At 40.0% G+C, this 16305-nt stretch overlaps 1 protein-coding gene across 1 annotated transcript in view; it reads right to left on the bottom strand.

The window, feature by feature from the left end:
- Window positions 1-8266: 8266 nt before the first annotated feature.
- Window positions 8267-16305, bottom strand: part of MAP3K9 (mitogen-activated protein kinase kinase kinase 9) — a 55962-nt gene continuing 47923 nt past the window's right edge. The window contains exons 9-11 of the mRNA XM_075031107.1: window positions 11723-11835; window positions 10240-11055; window positions 8267-8974 (exon numbers count right to left, since the gene is read on the bottom strand). Of these exons, the coding sequence (XP_074887208.1) occupies window positions 8493-8974; window positions 10240-11055; window positions 11723-11835 (1411 nt within the window). The 3' untranslated portion in view covers window positions 8267-8492. The remainder of the gene's footprint in view (window positions 8975-10239; window positions 11056-11722; window positions 11836-16305) is intronic.

Consider the following 16305-nt stretch of genomic DNA (forward strand, 5'->3'; position numbering starts at 1 on the left):
AATGTAAGTATGTGATGAAGAGCTTTCTTGAATTGAGGCCTCTTCCCTTTACTTGAAAGCTAATTATGCTAAATATGAACTTTTACTACTAGATGTTCTTGGCTTTACATGGTTTCTTATTATAACTGCCAAATGAGGGGCACTGGTGCCTACTGACATTAAGTGGATCTAGGTATATTCTCCACTTTGAATTTAGCCATCCCCTAAAGAGACCTATGTTGCACAAGAATGGATTTTACTCTCTGCAAAGAGCACTAGCCAAACTCAACCATTCAACTGGCAAACGCTCCTATGCTTTCTTTTTTCTTCTCCCCCTTTTTTTTTTGCTGTGGCTTTATTCTTTACAGTCTAAGATTTCTGGATGTTATGGTTGTCAAGATAACCTTGAAAACAGAGCAATGGCAGAAGTGATGCAGTAACATCTGCTTGAGATGCAGTGTGAGAAGTCAGCTCAGAGGTATTAGCTGCCCTATTCAGATACAAATGCTAACCCTGTTGACATTGTAAGAGCTGCTCACTAAAGTATGCAGGATGGAAGAACAAGCCTACCATGAATTATCTGGGCAATCAGTTGAAGGTGACAACTCATTTTGTGACACAGACTGGGCCTGGGAGAAAACACACTACCCAAGTCGAGAAGTGGCCACATCCACAAATTCCAGAAGAACCTCAGTTCTCCTCCAGATGTAGTTAAACTCAAGCAGCTCAGTGTGCAACTGAGCTATGCCAAACAGTAATCAGAGGCCAGGGCTGCTCCGAAACTCTATGAGAAACCAAGTACAAAGGTTCCCAAAGAACTTGTACTGAAATGCGCTGTTAGCAGCATTCTTATCAATGAAGCTTGGAAAAACACCAGCATGACTTCCTATTCCATTATAACCTCTACTGGTAAGAGAGCGAGACACAAAAGCATCAGGACATGGCTAGAACAATGTTTCTTCTTTCTCAGACCCATATGTCTCCCTTCAAGACAAGGAGGTTAGCTTTACCCAACCTCAACAGCTGTTCTTGAGAAAATGCTAAATTGGAACAATCAAGGTAGAACAGGGAGACAGTGTCAATCACTCTGGTCTTATGTTGGGGTTTCAGCCAACAACTTTCGAACACAATGTAGGTTCTCACTAGCTATCCTGGAAGCTAAAATTTGAGCATGGAAAAAATACTAGAAAAAGTATTTCTGAATAATGAAGGGCCTTTCTTCCCCCCCAACATGATTATTTTTCAGATAATTTATTTTAAGCAAATAAAACTTTGGCATTCCTCCTGCAGATTTGTTCTAAGCCCCCTTTTGCTAGCTGTGCATCCATCTGACCCATCACCTACAGATCTAATGGTAGCCCACTTCAGGCTGAACTTATAAATCCACTACACTACACACTAAAAATGTGTCATTATTTCTTAATATTAGCTATATTGGGCTGTCTGCACATTATTAGCACTCAGATACAATAAGGACTGTATTAGGATCTGACACATTAGGAAAACAATACTGCAAATACAGGGAAACAATCAGGATTGTGTGTAGGTCCATTTTAAGAGCACATGAGTTTATTTTTAAAAAAATCTGTTTTCAAAAAACAGGCCTTCACTTTTAAAAGCAGTAGTGACCTATACAAAATCACCACCTTTTGGTCTGTGGACAATCAGTTCTTCCACAGGTCAGAAACCATCAAGAAAAAATGCCCTGCCTTGTCATTTATTATTTTGGAGACATACATAGTAAAAGCAAGTATAATCTTAACTTCTAAAACTGAATTGCTGGTTTTATTTTTCCATCAGGAATTTGCATGTCAAAGAGCCAAATACAAGTGTTTGCCTCTATCCTCCCATCATCCCAGCCTCAACTGCCTACCTACAGCATTTCTTACCAAAACTTAAGCTTTCTTCCCATTCCATCTCTACAAATGAGGTAGCTCAGGGTAAAATAAACCAAACCAAGCAGAAATTAAGTAACTACATATTCCTCAAATTCTTCTTTAGGTCCCAACCTACCTACGATGCCAAGAGATTACCAAGCAGCTAGTTCCCTCTGTCGTCTGACTGCTTATTACATTAAGAAGGGTAATTTCACTCTTTTATTTGCTATTGCCTGCCAACCTCCGCTTTCACTTCTCCCAGTTGTATCTTATGCTTCTAGCTTGGAAACATTTTAGGTCAAAGCACATCTAAAACATGTATTGGTTTCTGTCTTAGGTCCCCAGGTACTTTGGTAACAAGAATTAATAACCAAAAAAGATGGGATAGGGGCAGAATTCTAATCAAGAGATAAGGAAAGCCAGCGATAGCATACTTCTTTCCACCGGGGTGTACACACATCAATAAATAGGAGGACTTTAAATGTTTACTGTGCTGGTATTTGGCCTGATGTGTGAAGAAGAACACTACAGTACTGAAAACTACAACCAGGAGTTCCCTCCAAAAAACAACCTCAGGCCCTAGCAAGGAGGCATGTGAGATAGAAGGCACCTAGGAATACACCTTACAGATACATATGTATTTCACAGGCTTAAAACAAACAAACAAACAACCCACCACCAAAAAACCCAAACAGTCCAAGAAGCCATTCGCAGCAGGAAAATGATGTTCCTGGTCATTTAGAACCAAAGAAAAAAAAGATTTTTCACTCATGTATAGAAGGAGATGAAATGTGTTTCTTGTATACAAACATTAATGAAATGCTAAAGACTTTCCAGTTGCAAAAAAGGGAGATCTTTGTTAGAGAGGAACAATAATAATTCTGGCAGCTACACCACCTAGTCACCAGTGGTAAATTACCTTTTAATCAAGCACACACACCTCTTAGCCTGGAAATGACTATTTTTAACATAGAAAAATAAAACTGATGTAGATAATTTCAGAAGCTGTACTCATCTCTGATCAAGCTGCTTAAAAAAGCAGAGCATGAGAAAAAACCAAAAGCAAATGCACATTTTAACTGCAGCATGTGACTTTCTACTAGCACATTCAATAGAGGGAACAGCAGCAGCAGCCATAAATGCATTTCCATACTGCCTTGCGAAATTATGAAAGTAGGGCTGAGGAAATAGTAAATGTAAGTTCTTTTTAAGACTCTCTTGTTTGTTAACCACAAACAAAAAAAAAAAAAGGAAAAACTAAACCACAAACTGGATTGGAAATAGAGAAAAAAAAGATAAAAATCTGGTTAAAGACCCTTTCTATCCGGCTAGATACAATACCACTGTCTGTGCAAAGCACCATATTCTAATCTTACAACAGGAAATTTAATAGAAAAACATAGGAAGGCATTCTTTCCTAAAGATATCTTAATTATATGATCAACCAAAGGTTTATAAAGTCTGAAAGTTATCCTCTGTGACAGCATGAGTATGTTTTGGTTCTCTTTGCACATGCATGCTGTATTTATTGCTTTTTTGCAAATAGGTTTTAGCACATGCCTATACCCTCACTCTTAATGTCCAGTTTTACCCAAATTACAGCCTTAAGTGAATTGAGTTATAAATATGGAAGCTAAGAAACTGTTCTGCAGCAACAGGATAAGGATCAGAAATCTTCATTGCTAAACATAAGCGTCCTTGTTTCATACTAAAAAAGTGAAGCCAAAAGGAAGACCTGTATCACTATGCAAGATATAAGCCTCCTTATTTGCCATAGAGTTGGTAAGAGTTCTTGAGACTATTTCCAAAATGTGTGGAAAAGGTTAGAAAGCAATAAGCGCTTTTTCCAAGAAGAAAGGTTTCAAAAAAACCCCAAAGAAACAAATCCATTAATATTAGCCTAAAATTACTTACAAAAGTAACAGCCTATCACTGAATTTTGGGATACAGTATTAGATTTGGTTCCATACATCTAATGGGACTCCAGCTCCCATATTCATCCCACAGAGATGAATTAAGTTTCAAATAAAAGTTAAGCTCAAGATAGAAAGGTGACTCAAGATGGGAGGTTTCCTGTGATTTTGTATTTAACAGAACACTCCAGATGGCAAAAACCTTTCTTTACTTGATCATTACTGCCTCACCTTCAACAGAATGAGAAGTATCCGGTTTCATAGCAATATCGAAGTAACATCTCTATGCAGTATTGTCCATAAAGTCTTAAGATAACAGCATGCTATGAAGAGGAAGGCAACTACTCCCATTCCTAGAGGTACAGAAAAATACTTCATCATAAAAGCATGCCAAACCAGAACAGATCTTTCCACATCAATAATGAAAAATTCACTTTGAAAATACTCATTTTGTTAGAAAACCATTACAAAAAGAATATTTTCACTGAGGTTCCCTGCCCCATACTGAATATCAACCCATTGTAATAATAACCTGAAGGAAAAAAAATACCTATAAAAAGTTACATTTGCACCTCTGAAAAGGATTGAAAGGAGGTAAGACGTACTTGCTGGCAGAACAGAGCATTGTACAGTCCATAGGAAGTAACAGCATTAGAAAAAAACCCATAACTATTATCACCCTAGTTTTGACACAAAAGCTTTCTTCTCTCTACCTGTCCCACACTCACTTCCTGTGAAACCAGTAGAAATTTATAAAAAAATTTGTGATTTTTTGCACTGGTTGCTATCTCTGTGCTTTCCCCCCAGTTTTACAGGAAAAACAAACAGGCTACAAGGATAGCATATTTTGAAGGGCTGGCAAACTTTTTTCTATTTCCTAAATCAGCATATCTGTTATATAAATTAGTGATACATACTGCCAGCTGACTATTTAAAAGAAAATACATAGATATTTCTAGACCAGAAAAATTTCTCTCAGCAACAATCTTACTAGTATTACTATCAGTTAAAAAATTTGTCACTTCCTCTTTGTGAGCCCTGTAATTACTGTAACACATTTTACCCCATTCTTTTGTCATTATATTTTAGACTGCTCAGGGATTTTTTGCTCTCATGTTCTCTTTTTCTCAGGAAAAAAAAAAAGTGTAACTTATTCAGATATTCAGGAAACAATACATTTATTAGCATTTTTTTATAGCAATATTTTCACCATCTTCCTCAAGAACACTGCTAGAAAGGTATGTCAAATCAACAATATTCTGAAATTTTTATCTCCCTGATAAATGGGAACACTAGTAACCAGTAAAAAAAAAAAAACAAAAAAAAGATCTGTGAGCTGACAGGTTCATATCTTCTCAGTATCTAGTGGACTAAAGTGAAGCACTCCTTTGGAGATTTGGAGCATCTCAGCTCCCACAACTGGGAAGGAAAAAACCCAACAGATTAAGAAAAGAAGAGAAATGAAGCTAGGATGGGATAGATGGGTATAGGGAGAGGTTATGAGCTAGCTTAAACATGCACATAGCCCCTGGGCCTCAGGACACCATTTGCAGATGCATAAGGTAAAACATCTGACAACTCTTTGCCTTGAGAACCCCCTCTGCCTGTCAAAGAATAGCCCACAACCTGCTAAAGCCAATAGCTTTGTTTCTACAACAGACTCCTCTTGCCTGATACCTCAGGTTAGCCACAGGGCTCCCAACTGGAAGACAGTTATGGGTCGATGCTCAGACTACCTCATTTTATTTCACATGCCAGATTCCAGTAAGACAATTGCATCCAAGGAGTGTTTAAAGAAAACAAACACCAAATATTATGCTTCTATGTAGTCTTTCTGCCAGCTTCATAACAGAAAATATCTAGATTGGAAACCCTGATCTGGACCCTTGACTCCCTGTCGTCTGTCCTACCCAGGTCCTTTGATGTAGCAATTTCCATTTGGTGTTAGGGAAGATGCTCTTTGGAGCAAAATACTTCTAATAGGTCAGCTACACACCACTTTCACCAAGTGATTATCTAAAAGGGAGAGAGGGGGAAAGGGTTTTGATACTCCATCCTCAACTTTCGTAAGCAAAAGAACAACTTCGCTTTACAGCTGTCTTGCCTACTAGGAACTTGACAGAAACCTTACAGTTCATTTGGTGAAAGCAACTGGCCAACTATCAGGAAGTTTAGTGGGCCGAGTTAAAACAATGTGACCTAGAAAGGTAACCTCCCATTCCATGCAAGTAAATGGATTTTAAAAATCTCTGTTCAAATGGAGCTATTCCAGGTAATATCTTCGCAGAGCAGATGATGCTTCCTTTGACATTTGTAATAAAACTTTTTGGATAGAAAACATTACATTTCAGAACAGCTGATCCAGTTTTGTTTCAGACTTTTTAAAATGGTAAGGGAGACTATGAAATATAGTTTTAATCTCCTGCTTTTAAGTGCCTGTGACATAGCCTCTGACTGGGCTTTCCTTGAGTTTGTTTCTACGCCACAATCAAAATTAACCATCTGTTTAGGTGGGGTTTACCTTTTTTTTTTTTAGTTTCTGGATCACAAAAAACAGAAAGCAAAAGGGATGAATGCTTAAGAAATCAATAATGCTAAAAGTCTACGTTTAACAAAAGCATCAGAAGTGTAAGTTTTCTTTTTAAAGTATCTTAGCCCCACCCACATCAGAATACCTTGCCTACCCAGTCAACAGTCTGTCCAGCTTCAGCAGCTAGTGTAGCATCATTAAGTCTAGCTCTGGAGCATTCAATGGGGGAGGCAGCAAAAGGTAATTCTGCCATTAAACATGTTTCACGGAATATGATAAACAAGAAATGTGTGACCTTTGTAAGTGAAAACATACCAGAATTGCTTGAAAAAAGGGGTGCACTTGACTAATGGCAACATGCTGGTTTTAGCCCTCAAACAAAATTAAAAAAACCTTACGTACAGTACTTCCTCACACATGCTGGTTTTTCACGTCAGGTTACAAACATCTAAACACACAGGTTCTCTGTGCTAACAGCTGCGAGAAAGTATTCGGCTACACTGCCTTCACAACAGGACTGGACTGCCCCAACAGGTTGAGCACTGCTTTGGCAGCACTGTCAAATCAGTTACTTGCACCCAAAGGGTCAGTAGATTAGCAAAATGAGCACAGATCTGTACAAAAAGAGTGAACAGATATGCTGTACCCTGCAAGAAAGCAGACTACCCTATTACACTCATATAAAGGCCACATCCCTTATTTATAATGCCAAAACTGGGGAAGAGTGAAGCTCTCATTAAAGCCAGTAAGATATACCTGCAGATGCACAGACACACCTGCAGTCTCTGTACAGAAAAGTGTGAGCATAGGCACACCCTATTTGTGTGACTTCCTCCTTCAAGACAGGGGTCTGTTCTTGCTCCAGAGTTAGGAGTTTTTACATATTTGGACAAGAATAAAGTTTTACATGTCTATAGTGCCTTTCACTCAAAGATCTCAAAGGACTTTATACCTATAACATATGTCCCAACCCCTCCCCCTGTGAGGTAGGTATTATTCCTATTATTTACAGATGGGGAAATTCAGGCACAGAGGTTACATTATTTGCCCAAGGTCACACAGTGAGTCAGTGACAAAACAAAATAGAATCCAGATGTTCTGATTCCTGTTTGCACAATCCAACTACTAACAAGCCTCAATTTCAAAAGAACCTTAAACAGGTATCAGTGTGTATAAGAACAGTCTTGGGTTTCAAGGGCCACTCCTAAAAAGCGTAAGAAAGGAGAAAGAACAGTAAGAAAAAGAGCAAGGGCACACATAAGTTACTGCTGCAAGCCAACACAGCTTTAAACAAAGAGTGGCTGCTAATTCCCTTCCCAAAGCAGAGGCAGCTCGACTATGAGCCTGGGGTACAGGGAGTGGGAAAGGGAAGCTGATGGAACCAAAGTCTGAAACAAAAAAGCAAGCTAAGAGCAAACAGCCATACCATAAGCCTTCATCTTTTTGAAAGCACAGGGTCATAGAAAAATAGGGCTGAGAGGGACCTCAAGAGATCATTGAAGTCCATCCAACCTGCCTTGAAGCCAGGATCAACTACACCTACTCATTCCTAACAGTCTAGTTAGTCTGTTCTCAAAGACCTCCATCAGTGGAGATGCCATGCCCTTCCTCTGCAATCTGTTCCACCTTGCACTATCACATGAGCAAAAGAGGACAAGTGAGTCCAAGATAGCTACTTCTGCTCCTTCAGTGGGGGTACCATCATTCCCAGGCCTATCTAATGATCTGAATACATTTCAGAGAAGGTAGTCTCCAGATATTTACTTGCTTCTGTCCTGGATTCCTTGGGAAAACATCAAACACTGGTGTCTGCTGTAGTGTAATATTCGAGTTTTGAAAATACTGATTAATACCAGGATAGATACCAATATACTTACTGCAAGTGCCAAATCCTACAAGGTCAGTAACAAAGACTTTGATATGATAATTTTAGCTCATTGCAGATTCAAACTGCAATAAGAGGGCAGGGAAGACTACAGAAAAACCCCACAGCAAAAGTCAGCAGCTCAGAGTTGTCAAGTTTCATCCAACTGCAGACAAAAAATCAGGCAGTCGAACAACACACCTTCAGCAGAGGCAGCACCATATGATCTCTGTAGCATCCCTCCATCTCATCTGTCTTCAAAGTGCATTCTCAGTGCAAAAAAGTAGGATTGAATTTAGAGGGGCTCACTGTCCCCAGCGGATTTCATACTAAGACCAGAATTCTTGCTTGAGTTCATATGCTGCAGCTTTGTGTGTGTTAAGTTCACTTCTGCATAGCGGAATGGTGCTGTCCTGGCTCTGCCCCTCAGCATCTATGTCCAACAGTGTCCGCTCCTCTACAGGAAGACCCACCTGGAAAGGAAGCAGTGCAGGCAGTCCAGGTCTCTCTTCTACAGTGCTGCTGCTACTAGCAAAACAAGAGTCCAGATTGCTTGGAGTATCAGTACTTGAACTGTTGGCAGAAGATTCACCCTTGGCATTGCTGGGTGACACAAACCACCAGGGATCAAGCCGCTGCCGACTGGCTGCAGGACGTGGCCGGGGCAGGAACTCCAATGTCTTGGGTCTTTCCAGTGTGGAGTCCTGCTGTGCATTCCATCGTCTCGGGGTTGGAGGAAAAACAAGGTTGGGGTCTGGCAGGCGAGGGACCTCATTGGGATCTCTACTTGGACTAGGTGTTTTTAACACACCTATCCAAAACAGAGAATGTAAGAGAAGAGGGAAACATGTTAGATGTCACTGCTAAATGGTTCCAACAGATCTTAGTTTATTGTATATAAACCCTGAAAACATTTTCAAAGCAGAAAGCCTCCATTCAGAATCTAAAAATTCCACGTCTTCAAGATTACACCAATCAGAAGTGAATAACTGGCTTCTTTATCCCTACACTGTCCTCAACCCATTGCAAGACAACTGTTTCACTGACCTAGCACAAGCAGCAAGTTTTGTTCATTCTCTCATTTGCTTTCTTCAATTTTCAGACTGGAGAGCATGGATTTGACCTCCTACCAGAAGTGAGGACTCTCCAAATCCTTTGGAGGGCACATTACCCATTAACAGCTTGAATGGATCAGGGAGACATTTGCACAGCACGATACATGACACATGTTTGCAGCAAGCAGGACCAACTTCCTGGAAGAGCCATTTATCACTACCTACTGCAGATGCTTCCTGGTTTGTTTTCATTTAAGGGTAGGGTGGGGTTTGTTTTTTGTTTTGTTTTTTAAATGCAACATAAATTTTAAATTTTCACAAATACCATTTTAATGAGTATTCTCAGCTGCATTAACCTACATTTTACTGCAGACTGCCATTCAACAACCTCACATTTTGTTTTACCATTGGGAAAAGTCTAATTAAATCAGATTTTAATTTATTATTCTAGTCCTTTTTTCTCTGAATTACTAGGGCAAGAAAACAGGAAAGCATTTTTTAAGTTATCAAGTCACAGCCACTCCTAAAGACTGCAACGGTGAGAACACTACCTACCCAGGAAGATCCCTCTTGCTTACAAAGAAGTAAGAGCAACAGTGGCATAGCCCCAAACTGCTTTAGAGATCCACTTTTCACTGCCTTAAAAATGAGAATTTACTTTGAAATTGTAACAGCAATACAAACAAGTGTATAAAGGCAATGGAGATGGAATCCCGAAGACCTGCTAAAAATGTGCCATATATGTACTTTGGTACCATCTTTGTCTAAGAAACAATAATATGCTCTGCCACAGAGCACAGGGGAGCAGAGAGAGCTCCTTAGCACAGAGATGCTGGAACCATGCAGACCATTACTGGATTATTCTCTTCATTATTTGTGTACAGATAGCATCCATAAGCTCTTCTTGTGGGCTGGCCATCACAATGGATGCTGAATAAGCAACATGTTTACTTCCCAACAAGTAATTATACTGTTTGGGTCTTTATTCTGAAGAGGAAAAGGAAGATGGCTGAAAACCTACCTGCTCCCAGTGCTCCAGTTAAACAGCTACTGGAAGGGCATCCACTGGTTGGGCACCCATTGACAACTAGTCCACTCCCTTTGATGGCCCCATCAGAAGGTGTGCGCCTGTGCCCGCTTTGCTGGGTGTGGGAAGAGACTGTCACATGTGTGGGAGTCAGGGACTGGTTGGGGTCTTGTTTGAACCTCTCGATCTGGACATTGACTAGTGGGTTGGTAATGGCTGGCAAGGGAGCCTTGACTGTCACTGGGCTGACAGGCATTTCATACACCACAATCTCATCACTGTCTGAGCGCAGCAGGGACCGGGTGGAATTACATTCGGAAATGGAAGACAGGGAAAGAAGGGTGAGGGATGTGGATGGCTCGCCTAGCAACAACATGGGATCCTCTTTCTTGAAGATCTTTCGTGAAGGTGGACTAGTGCTCCTGCGTGGGCGTCCAGCTCGCTGGAAGATGCTGTCACGTTTCTTCTTCTCCTCCTTGGGCACCTCTGGCTCCTCCTCAATCAGCAGCTGACACTTCCCTGCTTCTAACAGATCAAAACCCAGGCCTGCAGCAGCCAGCACTGCTCCACAGCTAAGCAATGCAACCTCACATCGCTTGTGGTGGGAGCCGCTGCGTTTGAGGCTGTTGGTGGGTGTCAGCTGTGGGGTACTAGTAGCAGAGTTCACAGGGGTGGACTCCTCATTGGCATCACTAGAAGGGCCATCCCAGTCTTCATTCTTCTGAAATGGGATGCAGAGGTATGACTGATTGTGGCCAGGTGAAGGGTGCACTTTGCCCTCCCCATTAAGACATTCACTGTCTTCATCATCTGGAAAGCAAATGAAAACAGACTTTGCATGGATGTAACATTTTCAATGGCAAATTTCACTATCTTACAAGTATATATGAAAATAAGCTTCTCCTCAGAAGATGCCACTGTCCTCATTGCAAGCATCATTCACCAATTGCCAAATACTCACAGACTATTGTCTCCAAAGCTGATAGGCTGAGACAAGTAACTGGAAACACTATCAAAATGGAAGAAATTAGTGACACATTAAGCTATTTGGGATCAATTGCAGAATGGCATTTCAGAAGCAATCTACACCTCAGTTACTTCTAGAGTAAATTTATATGTTTGGGAGCAAGGAGCAAAAGGTAGGAAAATTATAAGGATTTCTTCTTGCAAGTGAAGGTGTAACCATGCTGCACATGTAAATATGATTAACAGGAAACGAGCTGAGAGGTAGCATGGAGCTAGAGGAGAATTGAGCAAAGCTCGTTAGCTTGACAGATAAGAAGCACAAGAAGAGGTGTGAACAAAAAGAAAATCCAGAAGAAGAAAGTAGTTACTTCACAAAGAATAAAAGAAAAAAAGACACGACCAAAATGAAACCATTGCTGTAAAGCACCAGGTGAAGGTCAGGAAAGGAGAGGTTCATTCAAATATGAATGGAAGTGGGGATGAGAATATGAAGGCCAGGGAATTCCTTTACCCATCTCCGCTAAGCTGGTGAATCCTGGAAAAGCAGGCGCAGTTCTCTGGATCTTCCCAAGGTTCGGTGCACTGGATGACCACTGTTTGTATCCTTCTACCAGAGCTTTCAGACTGAAATAGTAGAAAGATGGGAGAAAAATGTACTTAGGGTATGCATGTATCCATTTTAATTACATAGATTTGAAGTCCTCTCATAGCAAGACATTTTACAACATCTTTACAGCACCTTAAAGTACAAAAAAAGTCAACAAGTCCCTCCCTCATTTGTTACACCATGGCAGTCAAAAAACCTCTGCTGATAACCAACTGCTATGAACGCAGAATAATAGAAAGCACCACTACAAAAATTAGATGAAACATTTTCTTTTTAAACCAAGGCAAACCTACTATGGCATCTAAAAAATAAAGTGCTCAGCAGGAAGAGGGGAAAAATGTCTCCGAAAACATTTCCATGTGAAATACAAATGAACAACAGAAGTCAAAGATCACTCACTGGGACAATAATATGCTAAAGTCATTGTAACAGTGTGTCGTGGTTTAACCCCAGCCAGCAACTAAGCACCATGCAGCCGCTCAGTCACTCCCCCCCCACCCAATGGGATGGGGGAGAAAATCGGGAAAAGTAGTAAAACTTGTGAGTTGAGATAAGAACGGTTTAATAGAACAGAAAAGAAGAAACTAATAATGATAATGATAACACTAATAAAATGACAACAGCAATAATAAAAGGATTGGCATCTACAAATGATGCACAGTGCAATTACTCATCCCCCGCTGATTGATGCCCAGTTAGTCCCTGAGTGGTGATCCCCCCACCCCCACTCCCCCCAGTTTCTATACTAGATGTGACATCCCATGGTATGGAATACCCCATTGGCCAGTTTGGGTTAGGTGCCCTGGCTGTGTCCTGTGCCAACTTCTTGTGCCCCTCCAGCTTTCTCGCTGGCTGGGCATGAGAAGCTGAAATATCCTTGACTTTAGACTAAACATTACTTAGCAACAACTGAAAACATCAGTGTGTTATCAACATTCTTCTCATACTGAACTCAAAACATAGCACTGTACCAGCTACTAGGAAGACAATTAACTCTATCCCAGCTGAAACCAGGACACAGTGAAGTCCTGCCTCTATATTATAAACCCCGATATTTCTCCTCTAAAGAAAACACTGCATTGAAGTACAGACAGTTGAAAGCTTAAGTTCTAGATTATGGAAAAACAAGTAACTAAAATCATAAATCATGTCATTGTTTCTTTTAATTACAGAAAAAATACTGCAAAACCCACTAAAACAAACAAGTGAAAAACCCAAAACCAAACCCCTACTTTGATGTCATCTGCATTTAAAGGTATGTCACCAGGAACCTGAGTTTAGTAGTAGTCCCTATTCCTAAGTATTCCTTACTATCATCCTATTTGTTCCCTGCAGTACTTTCATGGCATCAGAAACAACTTTAGTAAGCAGCACAACTTTCTGACATATCAACATTCAGCAAAGTTTTATTGCTCAGTTATCAATATAGTCTGAACCAGAAGACTTCTGATCCCTTTCCACAAACTCCAACATGAAACACATCATAGTGTTGGTGAAAAGCTAACATACACTTAGGATAAACAGAAACTGAATGAAAGGAGTAAAAAGATCTGTGGATAGTCTGAATTCTCAACTGGACACACAAGAGCATCAACTCATTACTGAAAGAACAGAAAACTTAGGAGGTGAGACCTCTTCCAGCTCCATTACAAACTTGCATTTTTGTTTGATAAGACAGAAAATTCATCACAATCCTTCCCTTACAGAGAAAGAAGGATATGAGCATATAGAAGTTCTCTCATGATTCTTATTTTCCACCAGAATCATTCTGCATTTCTAAGATGCCTTCCATTGCAGGATTTCAAAGATTTATTATACCTTTTTTTTTTTTCACCTTGGTATGTATTTTTCCTCTGTTCTCTACCTAACTGGGATGCCCTACTGGTCACCAAACTATATTGCTATAGCAAGGTCACAAGGTCTAAACTTGATTCATCACATGTTCAGTTAGTTGATAATCATGCTATTAGGCATTACACTAGAAGTATCCTGTGCAGTTCTCAACTGCCTTGAAAGTCCAGCATTTTCCTCCCACTAACCATTCCGGCACATGCAGTATCCTACTATGAACCTGAATCCAGACAGCACAGTGCTGAATCCTACTTGTCAAGACAGACAACCACATGGTTTTACCTCAGAGATGCAATTCAGTGTATGGGTCTGATTTACTCCCTCCATACTATACTCAGCTATATAACACAATCCACCAAATAATATATGTTGTATCTAAATTACCCATGTGTACAACATACACAGTTAGGATAAATACTATAAATAAAGCAGTATATTAAGGGAAAGCTGGTGAGTGAAAACCATGTTAGCCGTATGATCACCTCCAAAAGTAAATGTCAAAGCTCTTACAACATGGGTAGACAGCTATTGAGGAAGGTGAGATTTCGATGGAGTTGGAGTTCGTGGAAAACACATACTCTGCTATCTCTGTATTTAGAGAACAAAGTTGTCAGTGATAGGCAGCAGTAATCTTCAGGTTAGCCTTCACTTTACAGTCATAGTTATCTGAAGTGTCTTGGGAGTTGCCCCTTATTGTACAGCAGGACACATCAGCTTAGTTTGCTTCCTTATGACTTCTCAGAGCAATCTTCCCTTGCAAAAAACAGGCTGAAGATTTGCCGTTACTGACAAAGCACAGCTCAATCTGAACAGAAAGATAAATAGCTACCAGAATAATTTCTAGGCCTGCTACGTTTGCCTCAGGGTTATAAAATCTTCTTTCCCTTTTATTTTTTGCTCCTTCTCTCTCTCCCCCAAACTACAAGCAGATCCAAAGACCTGTGCAGAAGGTAGCTGCACATTCTCTTGATTAGCCAGTAGTGTGCATTTGAAAACAATTCAAAACATGCTGACAGTACATACCTACTACAGCAGTATTGTCTGTTACTGGTTCAAGGAAAGAACAAGTGGAACGATTTGAAAGCACTAGCAGCAAAACTATCTATTTCAGTCACCCACATGACAATTCAGGAACCTAGAGACTTCTTACCTGTAATCTATTTAGATTAAATAACAGGAAGGTTATTACTCTGTTTGTTGTATTATGGTTGAGTTACTTCTCTGTTCCCTTTTTCTATCGGGAAGTCAAAAAAGCACCTCTCTCTAGGAGTCATAAGGTGACAAGGCTTATCTGCTCAGCAAATTGCAAAAAACTTTCCTATAACTGTAAGATGGCATCTCTGGTGTCTTAATATCATCCTGTAACAATATGTTGAGGCATTAATACAACACTGTCATGAATAAAAAGTGTCTGTTCCCAGGATCCCCCCTATTTAGCTTACAATATTTTAAGAGATAACTGCTAAAGGACTATGACTATCCCACATCCAGTGTCACCTTCCATAAAATCAGTAATGCCACCAGCGTGAAAACTTAAACAGGGTAAAGATCACCCATGCCACAGTAACAGTCTAAGACTAATCAATGCCAAGTTTAAAGACAATTAGGACTTCACCATATATCCCTGAGAATATACCATGAGATCACAACTGAACTGTCACAACACTAGTCCAACATAAAGCTTCATCCAGTCCCAGCAATTCAGCCAAGCAACCTTCTGCTGCTGTGTATATTCCTTATGCTCAAAGATAAATGCAGAAGGATGAATAATCACTGTATAATCTTTTCATGATTGCCTTTACTTGATGTTAATTATAGGTCAGTTTACTCATGCTAGCAAATTTCACTGCAATTCCCACAGTGTAAATCTTGCATAAATTTGGAATTACCTCTTACCTCCTGCAAAGAACAGAGGAAAAGTGATAAAAAAGATGGAGATTCAAGTTCCCTTGATCACAGCATCGTGTAAGCAGCTGGAATAGCAGCACTGCTGCTACCAGAACAGTGACATGAAGACGACTTGAACTGGACTCTTCTATCTTACGTTTAGCTCTTCACTTTACCCCAATTTTTATTCCCCTACCCTCTAAAATTAGACTTAAATACTAAAAATAGCAAGCACTCTATCTTTTGAGTCACAAATGTTTACTGCAACTCTGCTTCCTTTAAAGTCTGCAGTCTGGCATGATCTCAATAAGAAGCAGTAGTTCATTGTATGTTAACCATACTGCCCTCTCAGCAACACTATTGTGTTTCAGTTACACCGCAAAATGCCACAGCTGTATTGAGTCTCTCTGGAAAAGGTGATGAATACTATAGAACATCTCAGTTGTAGAGAGAACAGGATAGTTTTAAAAGCAACCATGGTTACCGCTTCAGACTGCACAGTAGCAAACAGAAAACTGAAGAGCTTTATTCCCAGAATTCTAACAACATGATTTCAAGGTAGAAGTGTTTTTCTACCTGCTTCAGTGATCTCCTGCCCTTCTATATAATTAATGATTGTAAAGTGTGACATCTGTTTCAATTCTGTAGAATGCTATACTTCATCTAGAGAATAGGTAAAGCATAGGCAACAGTTGAAGAAGCTTCCTCCACATTGCCCTGTTAACTTGTCAAGAGTGCCTTTGAGGGAG

The sequence above is a fragment of the Buteo buteo genome, chromosome 6, assembly GCF_964188355.1.
Source record: "Buteo buteo chromosome 6, bButBut1.hap1.1, whole genome shotgun sequence".
In the NCBI taxonomy this organism is placed as follows: Eukaryota; Metazoa; Chordata; class Aves; order Accipitriformes; family Accipitridae; genus Buteo; species Buteo buteo.